The following is a 13856-nucleotide window of genomic DNA, read 5'->3' as shown; positions in this document are numbered from 1 at the left end:
TTACTAAGTCCCTGAAGTTAACATTAGGTGAGCAAAGCGAACATGATTGGTCGTTTTGTTTTATCGCATATGAACCTTTTTTTTTTTTGCTGAAATGTGCTTATTTTAGTGCACTTTGCTATTAGTTTTGGCCACAAAAATTTGATTTCATTTGATGTATCAACTTATATTTCAGAATTTGTTAAGATGAGAATTGATTAGTTGGATCATCCAGACTGTTTGTGGATGTAAATAGCTTCTGTCTCTTTGCATGGCTGTTTGCACTATGCTATTTTTTTTTTTTTTTTACAAATAAATTTGATTTCATTTAATGTATTAGCTTATATTACAGAATTTTTTGAGATGATGATTAGTTGAATCGTTCAGTCTACTGTTCCCATCTTCGATATTATTATCGCAACATTTATGCCAAGATTTTGTAGAACTTGGGAACACTTGTGTCAAACTCGGTAAACTGTGCAGAATATCGAACGGAACACATTATTTAATTCACAGAGTAGCTTGCTCCCATTGTGTCAGCCATGGCCAGTTTTAGGTCACCCATAATTGTATTATTATTATTATCGCCCATACTGAGAGCTAAACCTTCGATCTATAAAACACTATCATGTAAAACTGATTATTACTTAGCGGTTGTATCTGTTGCAGCACTTAGAATTAATTATACTTATATGCTTTTATTTGTTTTGCAATGAGCCTTCTAAGTGGAAGTTTTTAATATGTGAAATGTCTTTTTTACAGATTGTGAAGGATTTCATTTTGGAATGAAACTTTGTTGGCTAAGTGGACAAAATCAAAATCTCAGAAATGAAAGAAGTTTAGAAGAGAATACTTGAGAAAAATTAGATTCTTAGAAACCAAATTATGTAGCAAAAATGTAATAAAAGGAATACTGGGTAGTATTGTTTATAATATATTCTGGACCCTTCATAGGTTGGACAAAAGTAGAACCCAAGTACTAAACTAATGACCATGCCCAATGCACTACGTTAGAAAAATGATACTGACTGATGCTACATAAAAAAGAAACAAACAGGGAACTGGTAAGTAAATAAAAAAATTAATAAAATACACAACCCAAAACAAAGGCTGATCATTGCTGCAATAAAAATGACCTAAATAAAAAATACAGAGATCAGCAGTACTTCTAACACAATGGAGAAATGGTAAGAGAATCAGCTACATGGATGATTAATAAAACTAACCAGAAAACAGATCTAGTAAAGTTCTTGGGAAGTAGATCGAGCATAGAGATCAGCAGTAGATGAAAACCTCTAATTATAAAGAAAAACAAAAATTGTACAACTCCTCCTTAAAATTTCCACGGTAAAAGGGAGATAACCCCCTCTGTCAAGCTCTATTAGAGTTACATTATGGGTTTTAGGTTAACCTCAATAGATATAATGAAACCGTGTGTATCTACTGGGCCTAACTGAACAAATTTAGAATCAGATGATCTAACCAAGTTGGAAATGTTAGTGGGTAGAACACAACTTTTACTCCATTTGACAAGACATTTTTGGAACTCAATCTAATACAGGGTGACCCCCCCCCAAAAAAAACGGGTCCCAACTCTAATTAGGCCCCATTTCTTAGTGTTTTGTCCGAATGAAATGAAACTTTGCTCATAACTAGTTTATTATATTCAAAACATCACATCAAAAGACTAGGGTCTTAGGCCTTTTTTTCTCCGTTGACTGTAAAATGCTCAGAAAAAAAATTGAATATCCTCTGTTTTTTTGGGGTCACCCTGTATTTACAGATGGTAATAGGTTTCTTATTTGGTCATTATTTTTTTATTAAGTAAAGTATCTTTCATAAAATAAGTTTCTAATACTTCCTTAAGTAAGATGATGGTTTTATTTAGATAATAACTTGCCATTGTTTATCACATAGCCTCATAAAGCAATATGGTTTGAATTAATGCATACACACACACACATATAAATCATAAATATATATATATATATATATATATGTATATATATATATATTTATATATATATAAATATATATATTTATATTATATATATTATATATTACATTTTAAAAATAATATTTATATATATATACATATATATTTATATAAATATATATATATATATATATATATATATATATATATATAAATATATTTATATAAATATATTTATATAAATATATATATATATAAATATATTTATATAAATATATATATATATAAATATATTTATATAAATATATATATATTTATTTATATAAATATATTTATATAAATATATATACATATATATATATTTATATAAATATATATATATATACACACACACACACATATATATGTATATATACATATGTATATATACATATATGTGTGTATATACACATATATATACATATATATATATACATACATACATATATATATGTATATATACATATATATATGTATATATACATATATATATGTATATATACATACATATATGTGTGTGTGTGTATATATAAACATATATACATACATACATATATACACTATATACAGGGTGACCCCAAAAACGGGCCCCAACTCTAATTAAGCCCCGTTTCTTAGTGTTTTGTTCGAATGAAATGAAACTTTGGTCTTAACTAGATTATTATATTGAAAACATCACATCAAAACACTAGGGTCTTTGGCCTTTTTTTCTCCGTTCTACAGCATATGTTCTAGATGGCCTCCGTTTAGCTTTTGTTTTTTCTGGGTCACCCTGAATAGTGGAATCGTGTGTACCTACCTGTCCTAACTAAACAAACCTAGAAGGTTGTCATAAATTCACTAGCACAGTTATACTATGTCTTTATAAATCATTACCACACATGCATCGTCTGTCTAAATCCATCTATAGGAGTGAGAAAAGGGGAAAAAACTATTCAAGGTTTTACTATATCTACTTTCTATGTAATATTAGTTTACTACTAACACAACTAAACTTGTGCAATTAAAAATAAAAATCTATAATTAAGATACACAGAAAAGTGAAAAGAAAAACGTGTTTATGGTTTGTAAATTAGATTGTGTGAATGATGGTGTTATGATGACCATGTTTAATCTGTTCTATTGAAGAAAGACAGCACAGGTGTCATGCAAGTCTGGCAATTGCAATTTGTAAAAACAAGAGAATGGTAGAGCCGGAGTTCTCCTACGAGGTCATTATACATACTGCGATCCACTGTAACATTAAAAACTCTAAAAAACAAAACAAAAAAAATCAACAAAGAAAATAAAAGAAACAATAACTAAAAATAGAAAAAAAATGCAATAAAATTAATTAAATGAAATAATAATACATTTATAACAAAAAAGTTCATAAAAGAAAAAAAAATAACAAAATACATACAAATTGTTTTGTAACTTATTGAAGATTCTATTGTTTGCATTGGTTTCCCCGATATTTCTCTAGTCAGAATTCTTTCTAGAAAGACATTGAGGATTACAGAAGTGACCACGTGAAGGTTGCCCACACCCTAAATGGAAGTGATTTTTGAGAACCGAACTGGATTCGAACTTGGAACACCCAGGTCGTCAATCCATGTCGTTAACCACTAGACCACCTGCAACACTCATTAGAAATGATGAATTTACATAAAATTTGTATTTTTTAAATTTAAAATATGCTAAAGTATGTTGTATGATAGTTAGACAATGGCTTTGTTGTTCTCAGGCTCAGGTAGGGTCCTGTATAGTCCTAGGAGGTCCACCCTCCCAGGCCTTACCTTCCATTTGAGAAGGGGTTAGTATATTGCTAATCACCTGAGTCGCCTCTACCGAGAATATCTATGGGGCTACTCAGGCATTTTTTGTAGGCCAGAATGTGCTTATTTTAGTGCGCTTATTTCTTAAAACCATATCTGAACTTGTGTCTGATCGTCTGACAAGAAGGTAAATAACATGTCAAAGTATCTCTATAAAAAGTTTCGTCGGTAAGTATCAGTTTGAAACGATATTTTTAGATGCGTCCTCACAAAGCCTCCGTCCGTCAATCTGTCTAATACACTGACATTTGAAATAATATTTTACTATATGTCCACACAAAGGCTTTTTCCGTCAGTCTGTCTATCATGCGTACATTTGAAATAATATTTTAAGATGCGTCCAAACACAGGCACCGTCCGTCTGTCTGTCATGCTTACATTTTAAATAATATTTTATATATGTCCACGCCGTCCACATATCTCTTACGTTTACATTTGAAATAATATTTTAGATACGTCTACACCATCCACATGTCTGTCTGTCTGTCATGTTTATATTTGAAATAATATTTTTAGATGCGTCCACACCATCTATCTGTTTATCTGTCTGTCATGCTTACATTTGAAATAATATTTTTAAATGCATCCACTCTATCCATTTGTTTGTCCGTCGGTCGGTCTGTCACAATTAACTCAACGTTTCTATATAATAAATCTAGTTCGTATTATATGTAAACAGTAGATCGATAACAAAGGCATGCCAGATATACTCATCACGGTTAATTTCTGTCATTACTAGTTCCAAATCAGTCTTTCTTAAGCAGAGGGAGAGTTTGTAAATACTGGTCTAGACCTTCGTCAATCTTCTGATCTCAGAACACAGTGAAGAAAAACGCTGATAAAATCATTTTTTCCCCCTGATTTCAAATAATGGGCATTTAACAAAATATGGAAAAAGTTTTATCCAATGCCACAAGAAACCTGGAGAATATATTGTAAAAATTCTATATAAAACATTACCACAAATGAGTTAAATAGTCCTATAAAAAAAAAAAAATAAAAATAAATAAATAAAAAAAATAAACAAACATTCTACAATATGATCTCAGAAAAAAATCTGATGAAAGCAATAATCCGGAAGTGCTGCTGTTTAATTGATTTGTTCAAATCTTGCCAAACTTTCGCAAAAACACTCGACTAGCTACAACCACTATAAACGATTTTCTTCACTCTCTATCTGTGCCTAAATCTAAACGCAGATTCCATGAACAAAGCTTCTTTCCCAGAACTGCCCGCCTATGGAACACTGTTCCGCTGGCCTGCTTCCCAGTTGAAAACAACATGGTAGTGTTCAAATCCAATGTAAACAAGTTCTTGATGAGTCGTACTCATAAATAATCAAATTCTACCAAATTTACACCATTAATTATTACTACACTACCACCTTACATTCTTTACATTCATTAACCCTTATCCTTGAGTGGCCTTCAGGCCTTGATAAGTGGTATCTCCCAAGTAAAAAAAAAAAAAATCAATCACAGTGATCTTTAAATGAAATCTTATTGTTTTAATATTGTGATTGGGCACTAGTAGTGAATACCAATATAATCTAATACATTAATAGGCATTTTAATGTTATTAGTATTTTGATTACTACTGATAACAATTTAAGGTGCTGTTGTGATAGGGGCCAGATTTATATGAGGCAACCTAGGTTGGGAGTTGGACAGTAAGATGTTTGTTCACATTACATCTAAATTTCAACATGTTGGCATAGCCAGGGAAATAGAGAGCAAAAAGGGAATTCCAAAGGTAAGCAGGAAAGAAGTTACTAGAATAGTGACGGGGTGAGATTTTGCTGCTGGTTGGGGGCATCGGGTTATTACGTTGTAAAGTTGAGTTCACCAAATCATATTCTGTAGAAGTACTTGTAAAATAAGCACAAGGACACAACACTATGGTGATGTGTCAGAGGCTAAAGCTGTACAGACGGTGAGTATCTAATAGGTTAAAAGTTATTTTTGCACTGTCCAAAGGGGAGAGGATACTGGTTGGTGCAACAGCTCAATCTAATGAATCCCACACTGTCAACCAAGCTCCAACACCTGTCTCATCACCACAATGTTTCATCCCTGTGCTTGCTTTACAAGTACTTTAATAGAATTTATTCTGACGAACTGATAGCACTGGTGCCCCGTCGATGTAGATACGCTAGATTAATCCAACAAGCAGCAAAATCCCACACCTTCATTGAGACTCTCTGCGGGAGACTCTTTAGTTTGAAAGTTTCTTCCTTCAAACTGCTTGACTTTGGAGTTCCCTCAGTGTATCCTGCTTCCTTGACTTTACTAACGTGCAGAAATTTAAGTGTAAAGAGAACAAATATCTCGCTGCTCAACTCCCTACTTAGAATGTTCCTGTAGACATAGTTCCTAATTCACAGTAGCTCTTTACATCTCAGTGGCAATATACCTTGTTTTAGCTTTTTTTTTTGTTACAATGTGATCACCACATATCAAGGCCCTGAGGCCACTTAAGGATAAGGGTTAGTGTGTGTATTGTAGTCAATGGAACAGTAGCGTAGTAATCGTTTGTGGTGGAAATTTGATATGATTAGATACAAGGACAATTCAATAAGAACTTGTTTATATTAAACTTGAAGACGACAATATTGTAGTCAGCTAGAAAGCAGACCATCAGAACAGAGTTTCATAGATGGGCAGTTCTAGGAAACCCTTATCCCTGAGTGGCTTCCGGGCCTTGATAAGTGGTGATCACTGTGTAAAAAAAAAAAAAGCTTTGTTCATGGAATACATGTTTAGGTTTAGGTACCGATAGAGAGTGAGGGAATTTATTGATAGTGATTTTTACTGGACGAGGGTTTTGTGTCGAAAGATTGGTGAAGGGGGAGATTAGAGCTCAGTCGAGCACTTCCCATGATAATAACAATAGAGCAGAGACAGATTCACAATGTCTCTTCTGTGGGAAATAGATTGCAGAGAAGAGAAAAGGGCATCACCTACTAGATTACAAAGTCAGTTTTGAACTCTATCAAGGCAGTATAGGGTGCTGTTGAATGCAAATAAAAATGAAATGCGATTATCGAAGCAAACCGGACACACGTACGTCCACTTTTATCATGTAGATGAATCATTAAACATCGCGAATGATAATTTATTGATAAATAGCGATTTCTATCTGGTAGGAAAGGATTAGCAATTCCTTATAACCAGTGTTGATGTTGGGGTTCATGTTTCTTCTCCCAAACTACAATATGGTGACGCCACAAGGAGGAAGCAGTAACACTTTGTAAACAAACTAATAATTTTTTATCACCAAAAAATCAGAAAATTAACGATTTTGAATACCATTTTAAAATTTTATTCAATTAATTATGTATTTTATAAGAAATTCAATTTTGCAAATTTAACATTTTCAAAGGAATGAAAGGCGCTTCTACACTATTGGGATGAGATTTCGGAAATCGTAGTATTGAATTGAATGAAAACAACGGTATCTACGTATTATCTGTATTTTGAAGATGATTATATCCAACAATTACGAAAATCGATAAGATAGAAAATTTTTTATTAAAGAAAATAGAATTTAAAGAACACAATCGTGTATGCTTATGTAAGAGGAGAGTCATAAGGGAGGCAATTCAACAGCTGCAAAAAAAAAAAACAAAAAAAAAACAAACTTGTTTATATGTTATTTTTATGCTATTTAATTTTTAGACGAACAATTATTTTTATATTAAACAATTATGAAAAAATCTTAAATGAAAACCAGACTTAGAAACACTGCATTTATGTTATGTTTATTTTGTTATTTGTTTGGCATTAGTTGCGTTAACATTCAGAGTTACTTCCCTTGTTTATAGTTTCGTTTTGTTTCATTTCATGAAAACAAGATGGCGGCAATTTTTCACCTGCTAACACGATTAAAGTTGCTTCTTTTTAATAATTCAGTAATATTCAGGTAATTTCGACTGCATAATTTGGAAGCTACCATTGTAACTTATTAGAATTGACAAAAAAATCAGTTGAAACCATTGTTTTTTTTTTATCTGAAAACTCCATTTATCGACTACAAAGTCTCGTCCCAATTCTGTAGAAGCACCGAATGAAAATTTATGTTCCAGAATTTTTGTAGATGAGGATTGATAATTTGTATTATTTGATTATTCAGATTACTGTTCTCATCTGGGATGCTATTCTCGCAAAGTTTCGGCTGATGTAACCTCTGCCCTTCTTCAGGCATGTTTTATCATACTTGGGAATCTTTATTTCAAATTTGAAAATCTACACAAAATTTTGACCGGAATACTTTATTTTATATAGGAAGGTAGCTTGCCCTTGTTCCTTCAGCCATGACCGGTTAGAAGTCTTAAGTAAATCATAACTGTATTCTGAGTATCACCCGCACTGAGGATCGAACCTCCAACCTCTAGAAGACTGAGAACTAATTATTGCTTATCATTTTTATCTGTTACACCATGGTCCAGTTTTCAGTATGGATGATACTCCGCATCCAATAATGAATTATTTACTGGTCATGACTAGGGCTAGGACAACAGCATATTCTTTTCATTGTTTTGACTCTCGAGTGTGTATCCGTTGATATCTTATATGCTTTTATATAGAGTGATGTGGTACTCGGTTGATTAACTGTGTCGGATATATTCTTAATTTTTTCATATTTTTCTACCTGGAATAAATAAATAAATAAATATACATATATATATATATATATATATATATATATATATATATATATATATATATATATATATATATATATATAGGATGTCCATTCATCAAACACTGCTGATGATGCTGTGACTTGTGCGTGAAATGTTTTTGTTGCAAGAGTTGCACAATCTCCAACCACACCACTCCTGAGGCACTGTTAGATGCCAGCGGCAAGTAGAAATTTCAAGACGATTTGAAACAATGCGTAGATAAGCAAAGAGTGCATGCAGCAAGATATCCGCTGGTATAACCCCTGAAATTCATCGAGTGTGTCTTGTTGAACTTGGAAATCTGTACGGATTTTATTTAATCAAAAGTTAAAAATGCAGTCATCGTACAGGTGATACTCAGAATATAATCAAAATTTCTTAAGACTTCTACCCGGTCATGACTAGCGCTAGGACAACAGCATATTCTTTACGTTGTTTTGACCCACCAGTGTGTATTCGTTGATATCTTATATGCTTTTATATAGAATAATGTGGTTCTCCGTCGATTAACTGTGTCTAACTATGTCGGATATATATTCGATAGTCAAAACAAGGAAAAGAATATGCTGTTGTCATAGTCTTAGTCATAACTGACAGAAGCTACAAAATTCTATACAGATTCCAAGTTCAATATAAAGATTACTGAAGTTGAAAAGATGCACATCAAAAAGGTCGGAGGTTACATCGGCTGATGTGATGACACAGATTAACAATCTTTTTGTGTCAAGTTCAATCAAGGATTTGTCCTCGGACATTTCCAGAGCATCACCTTCTTCTGAATACCGCTGAAAGAGACGGTTGTGTCTAAGTGAGTCTGTCAAAATATTTCTCATGGAACTATAGAAGTTAACATTTCTCTTTAGTAACCCCCAAGAGAATGAATATTAGAGTACTTTTTTTTTTTCACTTTATTTTTATCAGCAAGAAGCTATACAGCTATACATAAGCGAAATATGTAGTGTTTGCAAGTGTATCTTAGGTAGTTTCTGAGTTTTAGCTTTCTTTTATATAATAGATGGGAAAATGGTTATTGATGACAGCTCTGGTAACAAATTATAATTAAAGTTTGGTTTTGATAGAAGGTCCATCTGACTCCATATTAGAAATAATTAGATAGACCGTTAATCGGACTCATATATAAAATAAGTAGAGGGGCATCCAATCGTATTCAAACTATCTCCTTTTTTCAATCTTTCTCAAAACTAGAACTTATACTTGAGTCTTTAAGACATATAAGCAAATAGTTTGCACCAAACATCAGCAGGGCATCACGAAACATCTGGATACTAACTGAAAGATTGAGTCTATCAAAGAATTTCTAGTGGAACTTTAGAAGATAACATCTACCTAGGCATAGCGTATGCATTTGTGATAGGACTAGTGGTCTTCAGGGGAAGGGAAGTTGTCTAAATTGGTTATGCTAGGAGTGCATCAAAACGTATTTAAACTATCTCCTTTTCTTATAATATGTATCAGTACTAGGATTTATACTTGAGTCTTTGGGACATTCAATAAAGGAGTTGGCCATCCGGGCATAACCGGGGTATCACCAGATATCTGCATGCCAGTGGTTGGCTCTGATTCTACTACTACTAATAACTTTCAAAGACCCAGTTGCCATCTAAACGCTTCACAGAATCGTTACAACAAATAACAATGTGTACTTTAAAATTCCTGGAATAATAACTCAATTGACTATTGGGTTCTACTGTAGCAGATGTCTCCCTGAACTAATTTCATTTTTTCTTGGTCACATGCCCCTATCCCGAATTCATAGCAGCAGGCCGATATCAGTGGACTTTTTTTCCTACCAAAACAGTCATTAACAATGTTTTTTTTTAAATGTTTGATATATTTCCCTCTGCCTGTTTTACAAGTATTTTAATGGTAGGTGCTCCGACGAACTACAAGCCCTTGTCCCTCCTTGCCGTAAATACTCCCCAGCAAACCCGAGGAGGAGCAAAATCCTACCCCTACACAGTAGAAATTCCTAGTTGTAAGAAAGCCTTCTACTTTAGCAGTTTCTTCCCTGGGACTGTTAGACTTTGGAATTCCCTTTCAGGTTCCTGTTTTCTGACATGCAGAAGTTCAAGTGTAATGTAAACAGACATCCTGCTGCTCAACTCCCTACATAATATCCTGGAAAATTATGTCCCCGATAGTAGCTCCCTACATCAAAGTGGCACTGTGCCTTGCTTGGAATGAAAATGCAATAAAAATTAAAAAGAAAAATTAAAACTGATATAAATTGTTGCACAGTAAAATAATTAAATTAAAACAAAAATAATTTTTCTTATTTCAAATTATTTAGGGACTCCTTCAGTCTTTGACAGACTATGGATACCCACTGAAGGGGTGCCTGCACGTGAAATTTTTGTGGCAGGAGGTATACAATCTCCAACCACACCTCTCCTGAGTTGACATTATTAAATACCAGTGGCAAGTTAAGTGTATATACAAGACGACTGGAAACAATGCCGAGATAAGCAGAGAGCACATACAACACCTAGAATTCCCAAATGGTGCCCCATTTGGTACTAACCAGGCTCAACGTTGCTTAACTTCGGTGATCTGATGAGAACCGATGTGTCAACGCGATTATGCTGTATATATCGAATTATTTAATAAAGTAAAAATTCCATTTTTTTTATTTGATTACTAAATTGAAAAAGTTATTTTAGCAAGTTACCTAACAATTTAATAAACGAAAATATTGTAAAAACTGAATTTAACTTAAAAATATTATGAAAAAAAAAAAAAGCTTTTTTAAAATTTAACAATCAAGTAAAAAATGGAATTTTTACTTTATTAAATAATTCGAAATAAGAAAAATTATTTTTCTTTTAATTCAATTATTTTACTGTGCAATAATTTATTTCAGTTTGAAATATGTTAAACATTAAAAAAAACAAAAAAAAAAACATTGTTAATGACCGCTTTAGTAGAAAAATAAAGAAGTCCACTGATACCGGCCTGCTGTTACGAATTCGGAATAGGGGCATGTGAGCAAGAAAATGCGGAAGTAGTTAAGGGAGACATCTACAACAGGAGAACCGATTATTGATTTTATTAATGACTTACCACTCTATAGATCCAATCATCCAATAAACAAGAGGAAAGTAACAGATCGTCTCTAAGAAACTTGTGTCCGGCCTACAAGGAAACAAACAAAAAAGGACATTTAATGCAAGACGAGTATATTATCACTTCGGGTCAAGATCAAAGTGTAGTATATAAATAAAAAATGTTTTAAAATTGGGCTTAAGTAGGACCCCCATCTCCCAGTACAAACACATAAATACAAATGTAAAGGGGTAACCATGATAAAAGAGGCTGGCCGAGAGAAAAATCATTTAAAATTTACAACAGAGACGAGATGGATCAACCAACCTCACCATCCCCCCTTCTTTTTGAGTTGGCCTTGTCCCTAAGTTTTTTGTTCATTTTCTTGTTCTCTGTCAGTGGAAAAGAAATCCTTCACGACTGAGACAATTTTTATTTTTGTTCCTTTTCTCCATATTAAAAAACGACCCTGGTGTCTAACTCTGTACCGTGAGGAGACATTGTAAATAGGAGCACTAATAAAAACGCTTATAATTAGCAAGCTGAATTAATAATAAATTAATAAAGCAAATTATTACTATTATGACTAAATATCAGGTCTAATATAATATTTTCAGAATATATTCTTTTTTAAGAATATATTCTGAAAATATTATATTAGACCTGATATTTAGTCATAATAGTAATAATTTGCTTTATTAAGGAAATACGTTTCATTTATTAAAGCAATAACTTGTTTGTATTTTCTGATTTTTTAATGAAAACTCTGTCCTTTTTTTATGAAAACTGTTTTTAAAAAATATTTTAAAATCTCCAAGATTAATAAAAAATATCTTGGTTGTAGTCAGCTAGCGTCTTCCCTACTTTTCTGTGTGGCGCTACCAGAACCGGTCACAAAAGGTGAAAGTTATTACATTGGTTCAGTTCATGATAACATTGGTTCAGTTCATTGACTCATTGCTTGGCACATACTGTAGCCAATGAAGTCTTGTATTTATATTATGTTACGGTAATAGTGTGTTTGACTTTGACTTGGAAAAGTTCAGTCATGTTTGAAATTTTGATGGTATTTTAATTAAAGATTTTTCTAAATTTGTTGTTTGTATCTGACGCATTTTTTATAACAAAATTTCAGCCTTGTCAGATAAATTGTTTTTGCGTCAACGTTTACATTGCATAAATTTGGGAATACTTCATATAATATGGAGAAATAAGGTCAAAATAAAAATTTGACTCCTCCTTACGTTGTCAGGCAGAGGTATTCAGTCTCAGAACTGATTTATGTTCTTGTTTTAATCATTTAATTCATATTATTTAGATTCTTCGGACTACTGTTCTCAACTTGTCATTTTCACAACATTTCAGTCGATGTAAACGCCAACTTTTAGGTGTATCTTAACAAACTTAGGAATCTTTCTGTCGAACTCGGGAATCTGAACGGAATTATGAGCAGAACTCTTTATTTACTTTACGGGGGGTAGCATCTTCTTGTTCCATCAGCCATAATTGGATAGAAGTCCTAAGTAATTCGCAATTGTATTTTTCGGTCTCCCATATTGAGAATTGAACCTTCAACCTTCAGGAGAATATCACTTTTACAATTGATTTTTCCAAATACTCTAACTACTGTGCTATGGGTCCTTGCAGACAGTTCTGATATAAATTCCCAAGTTTGACTAGATACACCTGAAGAAGGTTGGAGGTTATATCGACCGAAACGTTGCAAAAATTACACTCAAGATGAGTAAAATAGTCTGAAGAATCCAAATAATACGAATAACCTAACCTCATCACGAAAAATCAGAAACGTAATCATGTAATTGTTTTTAATTATTTTCTTTTGATGGAAAAAGTTTGTTTCTTTATAGTTTACTAGCAGGCCGCCTAACGTTGCCCGGTCATAAAATACACATAAATATTATATTTCAATTAATGCAGATTTCTTATTCATTATAAACAGAAATACCGTATGTATTAAACGTTACGTTAAATTCCTTTAAAAAAATGGAGTAAAAAAAAAACAAAAAAACAGAAAGAAACTGAAACTTGTGCATGTGAGCATTATGTATTTTCTACACAGTTCATTTCCTGTAAGTAAAAAAATACTCAAGCTGAGATCGAAATAAAAAACCTAAAGACAATGAGTAAAATACAATAACCATTTGGCCTGCGTGACACGCTCTTTAAAACGTGTTTTCAAACCTACTTATTCTTAACATAAGGAATCTGTAATATGAATCATTCGCACATGTGCAATCGTGAAACAGTAAACAAACAGAGAAGACTTCTATGTACCAATTTTTCAATTTAGCAGCTCTTTTCTCCGGATGAAAACCTA

General features: G+C 32.6%; 1 protein-coding gene and 1 pseudogene across 3 annotated transcripts in view; both read right to left on the bottom strand.

The window, feature by feature from the left end:
* The window catches only part of LOC145254815 (potassium channel subfamily T member 2-like), a 534670-nt gene that overhangs the window by 122515 nt on the left and 398299 nt on the right, over window positions 1-13856 (bottom strand). For all 3 annotated transcript variants that reach the window (XM_080113638.1, XM_080113639.1, XM_080113636.1), the window contains one exon: window positions 11537-11608. In XM_080113638.1, coding sequence (XP_079969764.1) covers window positions 11537-11608 — 72 coding nt within the window. The remainder of the gene's footprint in view (window positions 1-11536; window positions 11609-13856) is intronic.
* LOC145255061 (5S ribosomal RNA) lies at window positions 10950-11066 on the bottom strand (annotated as a pseudogene).

This window comes from Euprymna scolopes, chromosome 30 (assembly GCF_053919585.1).
Source record: "Euprymna scolopes isolate OS-2025 chromosome 30, ASM5391958v1, whole genome shotgun sequence".
NCBI classification, from domain to species: Eukaryota; Metazoa; Mollusca; class Cephalopoda; order Sepiida; family Sepiolidae; genus Euprymna; species Euprymna scolopes.
Note: the sequence above shows the minus strand (reverse complement) of the source record. Positions and strands in the feature narration are given on the sequence as shown.